Source organism: Oncorhynchus mykiss, chromosome 25 (assembly GCF_057628025.1).
Source record: "Oncorhynchus mykiss isolate SJ-2025 chromosome 25, ASM5762802v1, whole genome shotgun sequence".
Classification (NCBI taxonomy): Eukaryota; Metazoa; Chordata; class Actinopteri; order Salmoniformes; family Salmonidae; genus Oncorhynchus; species Oncorhynchus mykiss.
Window position 1 is genome coordinate 4,249,518 of NC_143046.1, and position 22,470 is coordinate 4,271,987.

Consider the following 22,470-nt stretch of genomic DNA (forward strand, 5'->3'; position numbering starts at 1 on the left):
TTTAAATGAGGACGGTGGTGCAGCGACAGTTAATGTAACATCTCAGAAAACGACAAACTAAACGGTTGGTTCAACTTCAACAACAAAAGAAAGGCACTTAAAAGTGAAATGAACGAGGTTGAGATTAGACGGGGCTGAGCCTGACATTTCACCAGACTAACAGGCATTACCCAAACACAGTTGACCATCGCACACTGGAGTAAAGGATGACCTGTGAACAACAGGTGGTTATCACCACAATCACAGAGGGAAGAATGACGCATATATATATATATATATATATATATATATATATATATATATATATATATATATATATATATATATATATATATATATATATATATATATATATATATATATATATATATATATATATATATATATATATATATATAAGGGTCAGGTGGTTATCACCACAATCACAGAGGGAAGAATGACGCATATATATATATATATGTCAGGGAATATATATATATATAGGCATTACCAGGCATTACAGGCATTACCCAAACACAGTTGACCATCGCACACTGGAGTAAAGGATGACCTGCGTCATTCTTCCCTCTGTGATTGTGGTGATAACCACCTGTTGTTCACAGGTCATCCTTTACTCCAGTGTGCGATGGTCAACTGTGTTTGGGTAATGCCTGTAATGCCTGGTAATGCCTATATATATATATATTCCCTGACAGTACATAGAGTTAGAGAAGCTAAGGCTTGAAATGACTTTGTTTGTAATAACACTACACTCAATACTAAAAATGTCTCACTTCGTTATACCATTACATATGATACTAGAGTAACCTGCTATGAGTAACAACAGTAGAGAAACTAGGCGGTTAAGGTCAGAAAGGTTAACATTTACATTCCTTTAGCGCTTAGTGAAGGGAGCCAGTACGGGATGCATTTGGAAAGTCCAGGGATAGAAGTTGAAGGATGAGGTACAGCTGAATCTATCTGTAGCTGAGCGATAAGTGAGGATCTGATGCCCTGATGCTGTCTGGTTTGCAGTGGAGTGGCGATTAACTGGCACTCTACAGGTCTTCAGGGTTCAGAGAATGGTGAAGGTCTCCTGTCTGAACCACCTCTCTCCCTCTCAGACGGGAGTGAAGGCATGGCCTTTACACAGCGGCTTATCCTTCTTAGAGTAGAAGGTCTTTCCTTCCAGGTTGATCTGGCAGAACTGAGAGAGAGAGAGAGAGAGAGAGGGAGATGGAGGAGGGAGAAAGGCAGGGGGTTAGGTGAGAGAAAACAGCGAGCTAGAGACGGCGAGCTGGAGAGAGAGAGACAGCAAGCTAGAGAGAGAGCGACAGCGAGCTAGAGAGAGAGCGACAGCGAGCTAGAGAGAGAGCGATAGCGAGCTAGAGAGAGAGCGATAGCGAGCTAGAGAGAGAGAGTGATAGCGAGCTAGAGAGAGAGAGTGATAGCGAGCTAGAGAGAGAGAGCGATAGCGAGCTAGAGAGAGGGAGCGATAGCGAGCTAGAGAGAGAGAGCGATAGCGAGCTAGAGAGAGAGAGATAGCGAGCTAGAGAGAGAGAGCGACAGCGAGTTAGAGAGAGAGACGACAGCAAGCTAGAGAGAGAGAGCGACAGCAAGCTAGAGAGAGAGAGAGCGACAGCGAGTTAGAGAGAGAGAGCAACAGCGAGTTAGAGAGAGCAACAGCGAGCTAGAGAGAGAGAGCAACAGCGAGCTAGAGAGAGAGACAGCGAGCTAGAGAGAGAGAGCGACAGCGAGCTAGAGAGAGAGAGCGACAGCTAGTTAGAGAGAGAGAGCAACAGCGAGCTAGAGAGAGAGCAACAGCGAGCTAGAGAGAGCGACAGCGAGATAGAGAGAGCGACAGCGAGCTGGAGAGAGAGTGACAGCGAGCTAGAGAGAGAGAGTGACAGCGAGCTAGAGAGAGAGAGTGACAGCGAGCTAGAGAGAGAGAGTGACAGCGAGCTAGAGAGAGAGAGTGACAGCGAGCTAGAGAGAGAGAGCGACAGCGAGCTAGAGAGAGAGAGCGACAGCGACATACAGAGAGAGACAGAGAACGGAGACAGGTAGAGACGTACTGTAGGTTGGACCAGGTCCAGGAGAGACAGGTAGAGACGTAAGTTGGACCAGATCCAGGAGAGACAGGTAGAGACGTAGGTTGGACCAGGTCCAGGAGAGACCGGTAGAGACGTAGGTTGGACCAGGTCCATGAGACACAGGTAGAGACATAGGTTGGACCGGGTCCAGGACAGGTAGAGACATAGGTTGGACCAGGTCCAGGAGACACAGGTAGAGACGTAGGTTGGCCCGGGTCCAGGAGAGACAGGTAGAGACGTAGGTTGGACCAGGTCCAGGAGAGACAGGTAGAGACGTAGGTTGGACCGGGTCCAGGAGAGACAGGTAGAGACGTAGGTTGGACCGGGTCCAGGAGAGACAGGTAGAGACGTAGGTTGGCCCGGGTCCAGGAGAGACAGGTAGAGACGTAGGTTGGACCGGGTCCAGGACAGGTAGAGACGTAGGTTGGACCGGGTCCAGGAGAGACAGGTAGAGATGAATGTAGATGGAGGTGAGGTAGACAGGTAGAGATGAATGTAGATGGAGGTGAGGTAGACAAGTAGAGGTGAATGTAGATGGAGGTGAGGTAGACAGGTAGAGGTGAATGTAGATGGAGGTGAGGTAGACAGGTAGAGGTGAATGTAGATGGAGGTGAGGTAGACAGGTAGAGGTGAATGTAGATGGAGGTGAGGTAGACAGGTAGAGATGAATGTAGATGGAGGTGAGGTAGACAGGTAGAGATTAATGTAGATGGAGGTGAGGTAGACAGGTAGAGATGAATGTAGATGGAGGTGAGGTAGACAGGTAGAGATGAATGTAGATGGAGGTGAGGTAGACAGGTAGAGACTAATGTAGATGGAGGTGAGGTAGACAGGTAGAGATGAATGTAGATGGAGGTGAGGTAGACAGGTAGAGATGAATGTAGATGGAGATGAGGTAGACAGGTAGAGATGAATGTAGATGGAGGTGAGGTAGACAGGTAGAGATGAATGTAGATGGAGGTGAGGTAGACAGGTAGAGATGAATGTAGATGGAGGTGAGGTAGACAGGTAGAGACTAATGTAGATGGAGATGAGGTAGACAGAGGTCCAGGTGAATCAGGAGACTTACAGCGCAGACGAAGCAGGTGTCGTGCCAACTGTATCCCAAGGCCTCTAGGAAGCGGTCCCCAGCATCGATCTTAAAGTCACAGCCATGACACTTAGTACCAAACATCTTCTCATAATCTGCAGGGAGAGAAGGGGGGTTGAGGAGAGACAGAGGAAGAAGGGGGGTTGAGGAGAGACAGAGGAAGAAGGGGGGTTGAGGAGAGACAGAGGAAGAAGGGGAGTTGAGGAGAGACAGAGGAAGAAGGGGGGTTGAGGAGAGACAGAGGAACAAGGGGGGTTGAGGAGAGACAGAAGAACAAGGGGGGTTGAGGAGAGACAGAGGAACAAGGGGGGTTGAGGAGAGACAGAGGAACAAGGGGGGTTGGGGGAGAGACAGAGGAAGAAGGGGGGTTGAGGAGAGAGAGGAAGAAGGGGGGTTGAGGAGAGAGAGGAAGAAGGGGGGTTGAGAAGAGACAGAGGAAGAAGGGGGGTTTAGGAGAGACATAGGAACAAGGGGGGTTGAGGAGAGAGAGGAAGAAGGGGGGTTGAGGAGAGACATAGGAACAAGGGGGGTTGAGGAGAGAGAGGAAGAAGGGGGGTTGAGGAGAGACAGAGGAAGAAGGGGGGTTGAGGAGAGACAGAGGAAGAAGGGGGGTTGAGGAGAGACAGAGGAACAAGGGGGGTTGAGGAGAGACATAGGAACAAGGGGGGTTGAGGAGAGACATAGGAACAAGGGGGGTTGAGGAGAGACAGAGGAAGAAGGGGGGTTGAGGAGAGACAGCGGGAGGGGGGAGTTTTTTAAATTTTTATTTAACTAGGCAATTCAGTTAGGAACAAATTCTTATTTTCATTGATGGCCTGGGTTAACTGGTCTAGTGGGTTAACTAGTCTATGAACAGTGGGTTAACTGGTCTAGGAACAGTGGGTTAACTGGTCTAGGAACAGTGGGTTAACTGGTCTAGGAACAGTGGGTTAACTAGTCTATGAACAGTGGGTTAACTGGTCTAGGAACAGTGGGTTAACTAGTCTATGAACAGTGGGTTAACTGGTCTAGGAACAGTGGGTTAACTGGCCTAGGAACAGTGGGTTAACTGGTCTAGTGGGTTAACTGGCCGAGGAACAGTGGGTTAACTGGTCTAGGAACAGTGGGTTAACCAGTGGGTTAACTGGTCTAGGAACAGTGGGTTAGCTGGTCTAGGAACAGTGGGTTAACTGGCATAGGACTGCCTTGTTTAGAGGCAGAACAGATTTTTTTCAGCTCGGGGGATTCGATCTAGCAACCTTTTGGTTACTAGACCAACGCTTTAACCACTAGGCTACCTGCCTCCCTCCCTCCTCTAACCACTAGGCTACCTGCCTCCCTCCCTCCCTCCTCTAACCACTAGGCTACCTCCCTCCCTCCCTCCTCTAACCACTAGGCTACCTGCCTCCCTCCCTCCCTCCTCTAACCACTAGGCTACCTGCCTCCCTCCCTCCTCTAACCACTAGGCTACCTGCCTCCCTCCCTCCCTCCTCTAACCACTAGGCTACCTCCCTCCCTCCCTCCTCTAACCACTAGGCTACCTGCCTCCCTCCCTCCCTCCCTCCTCTAACCACTAGGCTACCTGCCTCCCTCCCTCCCTCCCTCCTCTAACCACTAGGCTACCTGCCTCCCTCCCTCCCTCCCTCCTCTAACCACTAGGCTACCTGCCTCCCTCCCTCCCTCCTCTAACCACTAGGCTACCTGCCTCCCTCCCTCCCTCCTCTAACCACTAGGCTACCTGCCTCCCTCCCTCCCTCCTCTAACCACTAGGCTACCTGCCTCCCTCCCTCCTCTAACCACTAGGCTACCTGCCTCCCTCCCTCCCTCCTCTAACCACTAGGCTACCTGCCTCCCTCCCTCCCTCCTCTAACCACTAGGCTACCTGCCTCCCTCCTTCCCTCCCTCCCTCCCTCCCTCTAACCACTAGGCTACCTGCCTCCCTCCCTCCCTCCCTCCTCTAACCACTAGGCTACCTGCCTCCCTCCCTCCCTCCCTCCTCTAACCACTAGGCTACCTGCCTACCTCCCTCCCTCCCTCCTCTAACCACTAGGCTACCTGCCTCCCTCCCTCCCTCCTCTAACCACTAGGCTACCTGCCTCCCTCCCTCCCTCTTCTAACCACTAGGCTACCTGCCTCCCTCCCTCCCTCTTCTAACCACTAGGCTACCTGCCTCCCTCCCTCCCTCCTCTAACCACTAGGCTACCTGCCTCCCTCCCTCCCTCCTCTAACCACTAGGCTACCTGCCTCCCTCCCTCCTCTAACCACTAGGCTACCTGCCTCCCTCCCTCCTCTAACCACTAGGCTACCTGCCTCCCTCCCTCCTCTAACCAGTAGGCTACCTGCCTCCCTCCCTCCTCTAACCACTAGGCTACCTGCCTCCCTCCCTCCTCTAACCACTAGGCTACCTGCCTCCCTCCCTCCTCTAACCACTAGGCTACCTGACTCCCTCCCTCTTCTAACCACTAGGCTACCTGCCTCCCTCCCTCTTCTAAACACTAGGCTACCTGCCTCCCTTCCTCTTCTAACCACTAGGCTACCTGCCTGAATCCCCCCTCTAACCACTAGGCTACCTGCCTCCCTCCCTCCTTCCTCTAACCACTAGGCTACCTACCTCCCTCCCTCCCTCCTCTAACCACTAGGCTACCTGCCTCCCTCCCTCCCTCCCTCCTCTAACCACTAGGCTACCTGCCTCCCTCCCTCCCCCCCTCCTCTAACCACTAGGCTACCTGCCTCCCTCCCTCCCTCCTCTAACCACTAGGCTACCTGCCTCCCTCCCTCCTCTAACCACTAGGCTACCTGCCTCCCTCCCTCCCTCCCCTAACCACTAGGCTACCTGCCTCCCTCCCTCCCTCCCCTAACCACTAGGCTACCTGCCTCCCTCCCTCCCTCCTCTAACCACTAGGCTACCTGCCTCCCTCCCTCCCTCCTCTAACCACTAGGCTACCTGCCTCCCTCCCTCCCTCCTCTAACCACTAGGCTACCTGCCTCCCTCCCTCCCTCCTCTAACCACTAGGCTACCTGCCTCCCTCCCTCCTCTAACCACTAGGCTACCTGCCTCCCTCCCTCCCTCCTCTAACCACTAGGCTACCTGCCTCCCTCCCTCCTCTAACCACTAGGCTACCTGCCTCCCTCCCTCCTCTAACCACTAGGCTACCTGCCTGAATCCCCCCTCTAACCACTAGGCTACCTGCCTCCCTCCCTCCTCTAACCACTAGGCTACCTGCCTCCCTCCCTCCCTCCTCTAACCACTAGGCTACCTGCCTCCCTCACTCCCTCCTCTAACCACTAGGCTACCTGCCTCCCTCACTCCCTCCTCTAACCACTAGGCTACCTGCCTCCCTCCCTCCTCTAACCACTAGGCTACCTGCCTCCCTCCCTCCCTCCTCTAACCACTAGGCTACCTGCCTCCCTCCCCCCTCTAACCACTAGGCTACCTGCCTCCCTCCCTCCTCTAACCACTAGGCTATGAGATCAGTGATGTCCCAGCGTGTAGGGAAGGGATGACATCAGTGATGTCCCAGCGTGTAGAGAAGGGATGAGATCAGTGATGTCCCAGCGTGTAGAGAATGGATGAGATCAGTGACGTCCCAGCGTGTAGGGAAGGGATGAGATCAGTGATGTCCCAGCGTGTAGGGAAGGGATGACATCAGTGGTGAAGGGATGAGATCAGTGATGTCCCAGTGTGTAGGGAAGGGATGACATCAGTGGTGAAGGGATGAGATCAGTGATGTCCCAGCGTGTAGGGAAGGGATGACATCAGTGATGAAGGGATGAGATCAGTGATGTCCCAGCGCGTAGGGAAGGGATGAGATCAGTGATGTCCCATCGTGTAGGGAAGGGATGAGATCAGTGATGTCCCAGCGTGTAGGGAAGGGATGACATCAGTGATGAAGGGATGACATCAGTGATGTCCCAGCGTGTAGGGAAGGGATGACATCAGTGATGAAGGGATGAGAGAGAGGAGGAGGACAGATCGCTCCACAGATTTAAATGGATTGTTCCCATTTTCTTTTCCCCATCTCAAGGACTTGAAGAAAGTGGCAGGCTTTAGAGACAGTACTCAGAGCGAGTGTGTGTGTGTGTGTGTGTGTGTGTGTGTGTGTGTGTGTGTGTGTGTGTGTGAGACAGCAGGACAATCCCAGAGAGGTGCTGAGGCTGCAAAATGTTTATCAACGCTGAAGGCATTATTCTGAGTACTCCCTCTGATAACAAAGCAACCCACTCCTGAGCCGTGTGAGTGTGTGAGTGTGTGAGAGACAGCAACAGCGTGTCTGTGTCGAGAGATGTATTATGACCCATGAAACCAATCACAGCAGCACAATAGAGAAAGCAGAAGCTCCATTTATAAACTCAGCAACAAAAAAAAGAAACCTCCTCTCACTGTCGACTGAGTTTATTTTCAGCAAACTGAACATGTGTAAATATTTGTATGAACATAACAAGATTCAACAACTGACACATAAACAGAACGAGCAGTATAGCTGGTGGCATTGTCGTGCTGGAGGGTCATGTCAGGATGAGCCTGCAGGAAGGGTTCAGATGTACCGATCCTGTGCAGGTGTTGTTACACGTGGTCTGCCACTGCGAGGACGATCAGCTTGTCCGTCCTGTCTCCCTGTAGTGCTGTCTTAGGCTTCTCACAGTACAGACATTGCAATTTATTATCCTGGCCACATCTGCAGTCCTCATGACTCCATGCAGCATGCCTAAGGCACGTTCACACAGATGAGCAGGGACCCTGGGCATCTTTCTTTTGGTGTTTGTCAGAGTCTGTAGAAAACCCTCTTTCAGGTCCTAAGTTTTCATAACTGTGACCTTAATTGCCTACCGTCTGTAAGCTGTTAGTGTCTTAACGACCGTTCCAAAGGTGCATGTTCATTAATTGTTTATGGTTCATTGCACACACATGGGAAACAGTGTTTAAACCCTTTACAATGAAGATCTGTGAAGTTATTTGGATTTTTAGGAATTATCTTTGAAAGACAGGGTCCTGAAAAAAGGGATGTTTATTTTTTTTTGCTGAGTTTATAAACTAATAGACAAACACATAACATACAGTCAGCTAAGTAGATGCTCCCATATGAAGTCATAATTTATAGAAGCAGTAGATGGAGCGAGAGAAAGCACTGAGACAACCTGTCCACACCAAAGGCTGTGAATGTGTAGTACATGTAGTTTAACTCAATACTTCTCTAACCTCAAACAATTTTCCCTCTGTTTTGATTGAAAAGTTAGAACCTCACCTCTCTCACAGTAAGGTTCTCCCTCCTCCATATAGAAGGCCTGGTTTCTGATGGGGCTCTTACACGCAGCACACATGAAACACTGGACATGGTAGGTCATCTTCAGAGCATGCATGATATCCTAAACAGAGGAAGGAAGGAAGGAAGGAAGGAAGGAAGGAAGGAAGGAAGGAAAGAGGGTCAAGGCCTCAGCTTACAGGTAGGTAGGTACATTGTGTCCTGCTAAACTAGCTTGTGGTCCATATTCCTCTCGTCTTGTTTGTCCTATTTTTATTTTGTATTTGTTTCATCCCCCGTCCTCAAGGCCTACCTTCAAACTCAGTGCATCTTTGCTTGACATCATGGGAAGACTCTTGGCTGTTGGTAGGCCATTATTTGTAAATAAGAATTTGTTCTTAATTGACTTGCCTAGTTGGCTGGGTTTTCGGTGCATCGGCAAGACAGAACAGCTGCCTCCGGTAACCACTTGATGGGTTGATGGTCTGTGTCTATTTGTCAATAACAGCTGGTCCGCAAAATCTAACATTAAAAGAAGTCTCAAGGTTTTGCTTGCCTGAGGTAGAGTACCTCATGATAAGCTGTAAGACCCCACTATTTACCAAGAGAGTTTTCATATATATGTTTCCTAGCTGACAATTACCACTACAATATGATGCAACACAATCTGATGCTGGCACTAAGACAGCCCTCAGCGAGCTGTATAAGGCCATAAGCAAACAAGAAAAGGCAAATCCAGAGGCGGCGCTCCTAGTGGCCGGGGGTTTTAATGCAGGAAAACTTAAAATCCATTCCTCATGTGCAACCAGAGAGAGAGAGAGAAAAAAAATAAATAAAAACTCTAGACCGCCTTTCCTCCACACACAGAGATGCATTCAAAGCTTTTACAACTTTTACACAGACAAAGCTCTCCCTCGCCCTCCATTTGGCAAATCTGACCATAATTCTATCCTCCTGATTCAAAAGCTAAAGCAGGAAGTACTGGTGACTCGCTTAATACGAAAGTGGTCAGATGACACAGAGGCTAAGCTACAGGACTGTTTTGCCATCACAGACTGGAACATGTTCCGGTGTTCATCCAATAAGCATAGAGGGGAATACCACATCAGTCACCGGCTTCATCAATAAGTGCATTGAGGACGTCGTCCCCACAGTGACCGTACGTGCATACCACAACCAGAAGCCATGGATTACAGGGAACACCCACACTGAGCTAAAGGCTAGAACTGGCACTTTCAAGGAGCGGAACACTAATCCGGACGCTTATAATGAATTCCGCTATGCCCTCCGTCGAACCATCAAACAGGCAAAGCGTCATCCTAGTCATGTCCCGTAGCACTTACATCTGTAGCCATGAAATACCTTGAAAAGAGTGGTCATAACTCACATCAACAGCATCATCCCAGAAACCCTAGACTCCCTCCCATTCACATACCGGCCCAACAAATCCACAGATGACGCAATCTCTATTGCACCCCACACTGCCCTTTCACACCTGGACAAAAGGAACACCTATGTCAGAATGCTGTTCATTGACGACAGCTCAGAATTCAACACCATAGTGCCCTCAAAGCTCATCACTAAGCTAAGGACCCTGGTACTAAACCCCTCCCTCTGCAACTGGATCCTGGACTTCCTGACTGGCCGCCCCCAGGTGGTGAGGGTAGACAACAATACATCTGTCATGCTGCTCGCCAACACAGGGGCCCCTCAGGGGTGCGTGCTTAGTCCCCTCCTGTACTCCCTGTTCACCCACGACTGCGTGGGCAAGCACGACTCCAACACCATCATTAACTTTGCCGACGACACAGCGGTCTGATCACCGACAATGATGACAGCCTGGCAGTGTGGTGCCAGGTCAACAACCTCTCCCTCAATGTGAGCAAGACAAAGGAGATGATCGTGGACTACAGGAAAAGAAGGGCCTATGACGCTCCCATTCTCATCGACGGAGCTGTAGTGGAGCAGGTTGAGAGCTTCAAGTTCCTTGGAGTCCACATCACCAACAAACTATCATGGTCCAAACACACCAAGACAGTCGTGAAGAGGGCACGACATTGCCTATTCTCCCTCAGGGGACTGAAAAGATTTGGCATGGGTCCCCAGATCCTCAAAAAGTTCTACAGCTGCAACATCTAGAGCATCCTGACAGGTTTCATCATCGCCTGGTATGGCAAATTCTCGGCATCCGACCGCAAGGCACTACATAGGGTAGCGTATATATATGTACATCACTGAGGCCAAGCTTCCTGCCATCAAAGGAAGGCTCTAAAAATTTTCAAAGACTCCAGCCATCCTAGTCATAGACTGTTCTCTCTATGTCAACCGGTACCGTAGCGCCAAGTTTGATTTGATTTGAGTCTAGGTCCAAAAGGCTCCTTAACATCTTCTACCCCCCCAAGACATAAGACTGCTGAACAGTTAATCAAAATGCCCCCCCCCCCCCCATTTTACACCATTTTACACTGCTGCTACTCTCTGTTTATTATCTATGCGTAGTCACTTCACCCCTACCTACATGTACATATTACCTCAATTACCTTGACTAACCAGCATATTGACTCTGTACTGACTCATATTGACCCTGCTCTGTACCGGTACCCCCTGCTCTGTACCGGTACCCCCTGCTCTGTACCCGGCTGTACCGGTACCCCCTACTCTGTACCGGTACCCCCTGCTCTGTACCGGTACCCCCTGCTCTGTACCGGTACCCCCTGCTCTGTACCGGTACCCCCTGCTCTGTACCGGTACCCCCTGCTCTGTACCGGTACCCCCTGCTCTGTACCGGTAACCCCTGCTCTGTACCGGTAACCCCTGCTCTGTACCGGTAACCCCTGCTCTGTACCGGTACCCCCTGCTCTGTACCGGTACCCCCTGCTCTGTACCGGTACCCCCTGCTCTGTACCGGTACCCCCTGCTCTGTACCGGTACCCCCTGCTCTGTACCGGTACCCCCTGCTCTGTACCGGTACCCCCTGCTCTGTACCGGTACCCCCTGCTCTGTACCGGTACCCCCTACTCTGTACCGGTACCCCCTACTCTGTACCGGTACCCCCTACTCTGTACCGGTACCCGCCTCGTTATTGTTATTTTGTGTGACTTTTGTTGGTACTTTAGTTTATTTTGTAAATATTTTCTTAACCCTTTATTTTTCTTAAAACCGCACTGTTGGTTAAGGGTTTGTAAGTCAGCATTTCACTGTAAGGCCTACTACACCTGTTGTATTCAGCATTTCACTGTAAGGTCTACTACACCTGTTGTATTCAGCATTTCACTGTAAGGTCTACTACATCTGTTGTATTCAGCATTTCACTGTGAGGTCTACTACACCTGTTGTATTCAGCATTTCACTGTGAGGTCTACTACATCTGTTGTATTCAGCATTTCACTGTAAGGTCTACTACACCTGTTGTATTCAGCATTTCACTGTGAGGTCTACTACACCTGTTGTATTCAGCATTTCACTGTAAGGTCTACTACATCTGTTGTATTCAGCATTTCACTGTGAGGTCTACTACACCTGTTGTATTCAGCATTTCACTGTGAGGTCTACTACACCTGTTGTATTCAGCATTTCACTGTGAGGTCTACTACACCTGTTGTATTCAGCATTTCACTGTGAGGTCTACTACACCTGTTGTATTCAGCATTTCACTGTAAGGTCTACTACACCTGTTGTATTCAGCATTTCACTGTGAGGTCTACTACACCTGTTGTATTCAGCATTTCACTGTGAGGTCTACTACACCTGTTGTATTCAGCATTTCACTGTGAGGTCTACTACACCTGTTGTATTCAGCATTTCACTGTAAGGTCTACCTACACCTGTTGTATTCAGTATTTCACTGTAAGGTCTACTACACCTGTTGTATTCAGTATTTCACTGTGAGGTCTACTACACCTGTTGTATTCAGCATTTCACTGTGAGGTCTACTACACCTGTTGTATTCAGTATTTCACTGTGAGGTCTACTACACCTGTTGTATTCAGTATTTCACTGTGAGGTCTACTACACCTGTTGTATTCAGCATTTCACTGTGAGGTCTACTACACCTGTTGTATTCAGGATTTCACTGTGAGGTCTACTACACCTGTTGTATTCAGCATTTCACTGTGAGGTCTACTACACCTGTTGTATTCAGCATTTCACTGTGAGGTCTACTACACCTGTTGTATTCAGCATTTCACTGTGAGGTCTACTACACCTGTTGTATTCAGCATTTCACTGTAAGGTCTACTACACCTGTTGTATTCAGCATTTCACTGTAAGGTCTACTACACCTGTTGTAGTCAGTATTTCACTGTAAGGTCTACTACACCTGTTGTATTCAGCATTTCACTAAGGTCTACTACACCTGTTGTAGTCAGTATTTCACTGTGAGGTCTACTGCACCTGTTGTATTCAGCATTTCACTGTGAGGTCTACTACACCTGTTGTATTCAGCATTTCACTGTAAGGTCTACTACACCTGTTGTATTCAGCATTTCACTGTAAGGTCTACTACACCTGTTGTATTCAGCATTTCACTGTGAGGTCTACCTACACCTGTTGTATTCAGCATTTCACTGTAAGGTCTACTACACCTGTTGTATTCAGCATTTCACTGTAAGGTCTACCTACACCTGTTGTATTCAGCATTTCACTGTAAGGTCTACTACACCTGTTGTATTCAGCATTTCACTGTGAGGTCTACTACACCTGTTGTATTCAGCATTTCACTGTAAGGTCTACTACACCTGTTGTATTCAGCATTTCACTGTAAGGTCTACTACACCTGTTGTATTCGGCATTTCACTGTAAGGTCTACTACACCTGTTGTATTCAACATTTCACTGTAAGGTCTACTACACCTGTTGTATTCAGCATTTCACTGTAAGGTCTACTACACCTGTTGTATTCAGCATTTCACTGTAAGGTCTACTACACCTGTTGTATTCAGCATTTCACTGTAAGGTCTACTACACCTGTTGTATTCAGCATTTCACTGTAAGGTCTACTACACCTGTTGTATTCAGCATTTCACTGTAAGGTCTACTACACCTGTTGTATTCAGCATTTCACTGTAAGGTCTACTACACCTGTTGTATTCAGCATTTCACTGTAAGGTCTACTACACCTGTTGTATTCAGCATTTCACTGTAAGGTCTACTACACCTGTTGTATTCAGCATTTCACTGTAAGGTCTACTACACCTGTTGTATTCAGCATTTCACTGTAAGGTCTACTACACCTGTTGTATTCAACATTTCACTGTAAGGTCTACTACACCTGTTGTATTCAGCATTTCACTGTGAGGTCTACTACACCTGTTGTATTCAGCATTTCACTATAAGGTCTACTACACCTGTTGTATTCAGCATTTCACTGTAAGGTCTACTACACCTGTTGTATTCAGCATTTCACTGTAAGGTCTACTACACCTGTTGTATTCAGCATTTCACTGTAAGGTCTACTACACCTGTTGTATTCAGCATTTCACTGTAAGGTCTACTACACCTGTTGTATTCAGCATTTCACTGTAAGGTCTACTACACCTGTTGTATTCAGCATTTCACTGTGAGGTCTACTACACCTGTTGTATTCAGCATTTCACTATAAGGTCTACTACACCTGTTGTATTCAGCATTTCACTGTAAGGTCTACTACACCTGTTGTATTCAGCATTTCACTGTAAGGTCTACTACACCTGTTGTATTCAGCATTTCACTGTAAGGTCTACTACACCTGTTGTATTCAGCATTTCACTGTAAGGTCTACTACACCTGTTGTATTCAACATTTCACTGTAAGGTCTACTACACCTGTTGTATTCAGCATTTCACTGTGAGGTCTACTACACCTGTTGTATTCAGCATTTCACTATAAGGTCTACTACACCTGTTGTATTCAGCATTTCACTGTAAGGTCTACTACACCTGTTGTATTCAGCATTTCACTGTAAGGTCTACTACACCTGTTGTATTCAGCATTTCACTGTAAGGTCTACTACACCTGTTGTATTCAGCATTTCACTGTGAGGTCTACTACACCTGTTGTATTCAGCATTTCACTGTGAGGTCTACTACACCTGTTGTATTCAGCATTTCACTGTGAGGTCTACTACACCTGTTGTATTCAGCATTTCACTGTAAGGTCTACTACACCTGTTGTATTCAGCATTACACTGTAAGGTCTACCACACCTGTTGTATTCAGCATTTCACTGTAAGGTCTACTACACCTGTTGTATTCATTATTTCACTGTGAGGTCTACTACACCTGTTATATTCAGCATTTCACTAAGGTCTACTACACCTGTTGTATTCAGAATTTCACTGTAAGGTCTACTACACCTGTTGTATTCAGCATTTCACTGTAAGGTCTATTACACCTGTTGTATTCATTATTTCACTGTGAGGTCTACCTACACCTGTTGTTTTCATTATTTCACTGTGAGGTTTACTACACCTGTTGTATTCAGCATTTCACTGTAAGGTCTACTACACCTGTTGTAGTCAGCATTTCACTGTAAGGTCTACTACACCTGTTGTATTCAGCATTTCACTGTGAGGTCTACTACACCTGTTGTATTCAGCATTTCACTGTGAGGTCTACTACACCTGTTGTATTCAGCATTTCACTGTAAGGTCTACTACACCTGTTGTATTCAGCATTTCACTGTGAGGTCTACTACACCTGTTGTATTCAGCATTTCACTGTAAGGTCTACTACACCTGTTGTATTCAGCATTTCACTGTAAGGTCTACTACATCTGTTGTATTCAGCATTTCACTGTAGGGTCTACTACACCTGTTGTATTCAGCATTTCACTGTAAGGTCTACTACACCTGTTGTATTCAGCATTTCACTGTAAGGTCTACCTACACCTGTTGTATTCAGCATTTCACTGTAAGGTCTACTACACCTGTTGTATTCAGCATTTCACTGTAAGGTCTACCTACACCTGTTGTATTCAGCATTTCACTGTAAGGTCTACTACACCTGTTGTATTCAGCATTTCACTGTAAGGTCTACTACACCTGTTGTATTCAGCATTTCACTGTAAGGTCTACTACACCTGTTGCATTCAGCATTTCACTGTAAGGTCTACTACACCTGTTGTATTCAGCATTTCACTGTAAGGTCTACTACACCTGTGGTATTCAGCATTTCACTGTTGTATTTGGCGTATGTGACAAATAAAATTGTACTTTATTTGAAATAAAGATTGAATAAAAAATATAAAACAGTATTATCATGGATGATGGTAGAAAGACAGATCTTACCCCTACGATCGTCTTCTTGCATTTGGCACAGTTGGGAGCACAGCGGTTATCATAACACTTGGAGCAGAAGATTGAGCCTTTCTCCTCAAAGAATCCTCCCTCATCCAACATCACCTTACACTGGGAACACTGGAACTCTTCTGGGTGCCAGGACTGACCCAGAGCCACCAGGTACCGGCCCCTAGACACACACACACAGAGACGCGCACACAAACACACACACACACACACAGAGACACACACACAGAGACACACACACACACACAGAGACACACAGAGACACACACACACACACACAGAGACACACACACACACACACACACAGAGACACACACACAGAGACACACACAAGACACACACACACAGAGACACACAGACACACACACACACACACCGAGAGACACACACCGAGAGCCACACACAGAGAGACGCGCGCACACACAGAGAGACACACACACACACACACACACACACACACACACACCACCAGCTAGTTAAGCCCAGCTGGGAGTAACAGAGGTTTCTACTGTGTCTGTTAAGACACAGCTCTCTTTTAAATGGAAAATAGTGATCCTATCGTCACTGACATGACTTACTGTATGTATCCACTTAACTGTCAGGTGGCTATTAATCTAACAGTGTCAGGTGGTTCCAGTTCAACAGAGAACGGTTCTTTTCCAAAGAATAATGATGAGGTTATATAAAGAGTATTCCCTGGTCAGGTAACATGGTCAGCAGTTCAATGAAATAAATCCAGTCTATTATGAAATGATAGTCGTTGGAGTTTATCCTCTCTATAGTACACTACTTTTTCATTTAGGACTGATGTAAGGAACAGCAGTTGTTGTATTGACCCGATATGGAGCTACTTTTTCATTCAGAGTTTTGGTTAAAAAAATATGCAATATATTAAGAATTGTGTGATATTTCAGGCTTGGCTGGCTCTAGTGTTCATAGATATAACAGACAGTGGGCAGTAGTAAATAAAGGCCTTGTAGTTATTAATCTAACAGACAGGGGGCAGTAGTAATTAAAGGCCTTGTAGTTATTAATCTAACAGACAGGGGGCAGTAGTAATTAAAGGCCTTGTAGTTATTAATCTAACAGACAGGGGGCAGTAGTAAATAAAGGCCTTGTAGTTATTAATCTAACAGACAGGGGGCAGTAGTAAATAAAGGCCTTGTAGTTATTAATCTAACAGACAGGGGGCAGTAGTAAATAAAGGCCTTGTAGTTATTAATCTAACAGACAAGGGGCAGTAGTAAATAAAGGCCTTGTAGTTACTAATCTAACAGACAGGGGGCAGTAGTAAATAAAGGCCTTGTAGTTATTAACAGGGGGCAGTAGTAAATAAAGGCCTTGTAGTTATTAATCTAACAGACAGGGGGCAGTAGTAAATAAAGGCCTTGTAGTTATTAATCTAACAGACAGGGGGCAGTAGTAAATAAAGGCCTTGTAGTTACTAATCTAACAGACAGGGGGCAGTAGTAAATAAAGGCCTTGTAGTTACTGATCTAACAGACAGGGGGAGGTAGTAAATAAAGGCCTTGTAGTTATTAATCTAACAGACAGGGGGCAGTAGTAAATAAAGGCATTGTAGTTACTAATCTAACAGACAGGGGGCAGTAGTAAATAAAGGCCTTGTAGTTATTAATCTAACAGACAGGGGGCAGTAGTAAATAAAGGCCTTGTAGTTACTAATCTAACAGACAGGGGGCAGTAGTAAATAAAGGCCTTGTAGTTATTAACAGGGGGCAGTAGTAAATAAAGGCCTTGTAGTTATTAATCTAACAGACAGGGGGCAGTAGTAAATAAAGGCCTTGTAGTTACTAATCTAACAGACAAGGGGCAGTAGTAAATAAAGGCCTTGTAGTTATTAACAGGGGGCAGTAGTAAATAAAGGCCTTGTAGTTATTAACAGGGGGCAGTAGTAAATAAAGGCCTTGTAGTTACTAATCTAACAGACAGGGGGTAGTACAGTCCTAGGGTTCCCACCTAATGATCTTGTTGCAGGCTCCACAGAGAGGGGTCCTTCCGCTGTCCTCGGGTGCCTGCTGAGCTGCCTGTAGGATAGAGGAGCGGTTCTGCATGGGCGTTGGCTGGGCCGGCTGTCTGTGCTGGGTCAGAACCGTACTGGTCTTGTCTGGGGCGTAACGGTCAGCGAACCCTGGGTCGGTCACCCACGGAGGACGTACCAGAGGACCAGCCTTGACTGTAGCTGGAGTCTTAGAGGCTGGAGAACCCAGAGCAATGCTTTAATGCAACACATTCAACAGGAAGACTCCTATAGTGTCTTATAAGGAACCATGGGAATGTATGAATGCTTATAGCACGTGTTACAATGTATTACTATGCTTATAATATGTGCTATAATAGATATAACAAAGCTTATAACATGTTATAATGCATCTAACGAATAAATAAAAGGCTTGGATTTATGTTATAATTACCAGAACCTGTCATTTGAACTCTGACCTGCAGAGACTCACCGTCAGGTCTGTCTGCTGTCTGGGTCTGGGCCTTAGCAGGTGACAGAGAGGCCTTGACGCTGGGGAGAAAAAAACACACTCCCTTAAAGACCATGTGCTTTAGGGTTACCATGGTGACTCAGAAGAGGTAGAGTGGCAGCAGTGGCTGACATCATCATTACCATCATCATTGAGGGAGTTCTGTGTTCATTTTGAAATGGAAGGAGCATAATGGTAAAATCATTGCGAGGATTGCTCCCTTATCTCTCTCTGTGACTATACCACCACTTACAGAAAGTGGACTGGGAATTGTTACGCGGTATATTTATGCTCCTCCAAACAGCACACTGACTGAGGTTTGTACAGTGGCAAGAAAAAGTATGTGAACCCTTTGTAATTACCTGGATTTCTGCGTAAATTGGTCATAAAAATGTATCTGATCTTCATATAGGTCAGAACAATAGACAAACACAGTGTGCTTAAACTAATAACACACAAACAATTACATGTTTTCATGTCTTTATTGAACAAACAGTGTAAACATTCACAGTGTAGAGTGGAAAAATGATTTAATAACTGGTTGACCCTCCTTTGGCAGTAATAACCTCAACCAAACGTTTTCTGTAGTTGAGGATCAGACCTGCACAACAGTCAGGAGGAATTTAGGATCATTCGTCTTTACAAAACTGTTTCAGATCAGCAATATTCTTTTGATGTCTGGTGTGAACTGCTCTCTTGAGGTCATGCCACAGCATCTCAATGGGGTTGAGGTCAGGACTTTGACTGGGGCCACTCCAGAAGGCGTATTTTCTTCTGTTGAAGCCATCCTGTTGTTGATTTACTTCTGTGTTTTGGGTCGTTGTCCTGTTGCATCACCCAACTTCTGTTGAGCTTCAATTGGCGGACAGATAGCCTTACGTTCTCCTGCAAAACGTCTTGATGAACTTGGGAATTCATTTTCCCGTCCTACTTTTGGAACCCTTTCCAGCTTTATGCAAGTCAACAATTCTTAATCTGAGGTCTTCTGAGATCTCTTTAGTTCGAGGCATGGTTCACACCAGGAAATGCTTCTTGTGGGTGTTTTTATAGGGCAGGGCAGCTCTAACCAACATCTCCAATCTCGTCTCTTTGATTGGACTACAGGTTAGCTGACTCCTGACTCAGAGTTTCACAAACTTTTCCCAACCAATAATTTATGTGTTATCAGTTTAAGCAGACTGTGTTTTTCAACCACTCCACTAATTTCTAGTTAACAAACTGTAGTTTTGGCGAGTCGGTTAGGGCATCTACTTTGTGCATGACACAAGTCATTTTTCCAACAATTGTTTACAGACAGATGATTTCACTAATAATTCAATGTATCACAATTCCAGTGGGTCAGAAGTTTACATAAACTAAGTTGACTGTGCCTTTAAACAGCTTGGAAAATTCCAGAAAATGGTGTAATGGCTATAGAAGTTTATATGCAAGTATTAACACCATGGGACCACGCAGCCGTCATACCGCTCAGGAAGGAGACACGTTCTGTCTCCTAGAGATGAACGTACTTTGAGGAGAAAAGCGCAAATCAATCCCAGAACAACAGCAAAGGACCTTGTGAAGCTGCTGCAAGAAACAGGAACAAATATCTATATCCACAGTAAAACAAGTCCTATATTGACATAACCTGACAGGCCGCTCAGCAAGGAAGAAGCCACTGCTCCAAAACCACCATAAAAAAGACAGAATACGGTTTGCAACTGCACATGGGGACAAAGATCATACTTTTTGGAGAAATGTTCTCTGGTCTGATGAAACAAAAATAGAACTGTTTGGCCATAATGACCATCGTTATGTTTGGAGGAAAAAGGGGGAGTTCCCTAGTTCCGACAATGCAGTAATAACCAACAAGTAATCTAACTAACAATTCCAAAACTACTGTCTTATACACACAAGTGTAAGGGGATAAAGAATATGTACATAAAGATATATGAATGAGTGATGGTACAGAGCGGCATAGGCAAGATACAGTAGATGGTATTGAGTACAGTATATACATATGAGATGAGTATGTAAACAAAGTGGCATAGTTAAAGTGGCTAGTGATACATGTATTACATAAAGATGCAGTAGATGATATAGAGTACAGTATATACGTATACATATGAGATGAATAATGTAGGGTATGTAAACATTATATTAGGTAGCATTGTTTAAAGTGGCTAGTGATATATTTTACATCATTTCCCATCAATTCCCATTATTAAAGTGGCTGGAGTTGAGTCAGTGTGTTGGCAGCAGCCACTCAATGTTAGTGGTGGCTGTTTAACAGTCTGATGGCCTTGAGATAGAAGCTGTTTTTCAGTCTCTCGGTCCCAGCTTTGATGCACCTGTACTGACCTCGCCTTTTGGATGATAGCGGGGTGAACAGGCAGTGGCTCGGTGGTTGTTGTCCTTGATGATCATTATGGCCTTCCTGTGACATCGGGTGGTGTTGGTGTCCTGGAGGGCAGGTAGTTTGCCCCCGGTGATGCGTTGTGCAGACCTCACTACCCTCTGGAGAGCCTTACGGTTGTGGGAGGAGCAGTTGCCGTACCAGGCGGTGATACAGCCCGACAGGATGCTCTCGATTGTGCATCTGTAGAAGTTTGTGATTGCTTTTGGTGACAAGCCAAATTTCTTCAGCCTCCTGAGGTTGAAGAGGCGCTGCTGCGCCTTCTTCGCGATGCTGTCTGTGTGGGTGGACCAATTCAGTTTGTCTGTGATGTGTATGCCGAGGAACTTAAAACTTGCTACCCTCTCCACTACTGTTCCATCGATGTGGATAGGGGGGTGTTCCCTCTGCTGTTTCCTGAAGTCCACAATCATCTCCTTAGTTTTGTTGACGTTGAGTGTGAGGTTATTTTCCTGACACCACACTCCGAGGGCCCTCACCTCCTCCCTGTAGGCCGTCTCGTCGTTGTTGGTAATCAAGCCTACCACTGTTGTGTCGTCCGCAAACTTGATGATTGAGTTGGAGGCGTGCGTGGCCATGCAGTCGTGGGTGAACAGGGAGTACAGGAGAGGGCTCAGAACGCACCCTTGTGGGGCCCCAGTGTTGAGGATCAGCGGGGTGGAGATGTTGTTGCCTACCCTCACCACCTGGGGGCGGCCCGTCAGGAAGTCCAGTACCCAGTTGCACAGGGCGGGGTCGAGACCCAGGGTCTCGAGCTTGATGACGAGCTTGGAGGGTACTATGGTGTTAAATGCCGAGCTGTAGTCGATGAACAGCATTCTCACATAGGTATTCCTCTTGTCCAGATGGGTTAGGGCAGTGTGCAGTGTGGTTGAGATTGCATCGTCTGTGGACCTATTTGGGCGGTAAGCAAATTGGAGTGGGTCTAGGGTGTCAGGTAGGGTGGCGGTGATATGGCCCTTGACTAGTCTCTCAAAGCACTTCATGATGACGGAAGTGAGTGCTACGGGGCGATAGTCGTTTAGCTCAGTTACCTTAGCCTTCTTGGGAACAGGAACAATGGTGGCCCTCTTGAAGCATGTGGGAACAGCAGATTGGGATAAGGATTGATTGAATATGTCCGTAAACACACCAGCCAGCTGGTCTGCGCATGCTCTGAGGGCGCGGCTGGGGATGCCGTCTGGGCCTGCAGCCTTGCGAGGGTTAACACGTTTAAATGTTTTACTCACCTCGGCTGCAGTGAAGGAGAGGCCGCATGTTTTGGTTGCAGGCTGTGCCAGTGGCACTGTATTGTCCTCAAAGCGGGCAAAAAAGTTATTTAGTCTGCCTGGGAGCAAGACATCCTGGTCCGTGACGGGGCTGGTTTTCTTTTTGTAATCCGTGATTGACTGAATACCCTGCCACATACCTCTTGTGTCTGAGCCGTTGAATTGAGATTCTACTTTGTCTCTATACTGACGCTTAGCTTGTTTGATTGCCTTGCGGAGGGAATAGCTACACTGTTTGTATTCGGTCATGTCATGTTACCAGACACCTTGCCCTGATTAAAAGCAGTGGTTCGCGCTTTCAGTTTCACGCGAATGCTGCCATCAACGGTAGTATAGTATTGCAGCGTGGAGTATAGTATGGTAGTATAGTATTGCAGAGTACAGTATAGTAGTATAGTATTGCAGAGTACAGTAGAGTATTATGGGAGTGTAGTGTGCAGTATAGCATGGTAGTATAGTATTGCAGAGTACAGTATAGTACAGTTTAGTGGAGTACAGTATAGTGGCGTACAGTATAGTGGAGTACAGTATAGTGGAGTACAGTACAGTGGACAGTACAGTATAGTGGAGTACAGTACAGTGGACAGTACAGTATAGTGGAGTAAAGTATAGTGGACAGTATAGTGGAGTACAGTATAGTGGACAGTATAGTGGAG

At 46.7% G+C, this 22,470-nt stretch overlaps 1 protein-coding gene across 5 annotated transcripts in view; it reads right to left on the minus strand.

The window, feature by feature from the left end:
* Positions 1 to 669: 669 nt before the first annotated feature.
* Positions 670 to 22,470, minus strand: part of LOC110489654 (PDZ and LIM domain protein 7) — a 94,255-nt gene continuing 72,454 nt past the window's right edge. For 3 of the 5 annotated variants that reach the window (XM_036970448.2, XM_090220064.1, XM_090220063.1), the window contains exons 6-11: positions 18,134 to 18,192; positions 17,640 to 17,877; positions 15,645 to 15,825; positions 8,385 to 8,505; positions 3,142 to 3,257; positions 670 to 1,186 (exon numbers count right to left, since the gene is read on the minus strand). In XM_036970448.2, the coding sequence (XP_036826343.2) occupies positions 1,100 to 1,186; positions 3,142 to 3,257; positions 8,385 to 8,505; positions 15,645 to 15,825; positions 17,640 to 17,877; positions 18,134 to 18,192 (802 nt within the window). In that variant the 3' untranslated portion in view covers positions 670 to 1,099. Of the gene's footprint in view, positions 1,187 to 2,054; positions 3,258 to 8,384; positions 8,506 to 15,644; positions 15,826 to 17,639; positions 17,878 to 18,133; positions 18,193 to 22,470 lie in introns of all 5 variants that reach the window. The other 2 variants (XR_016491757.1, XM_090220068.1) reach the window with 2 other exon arrangements.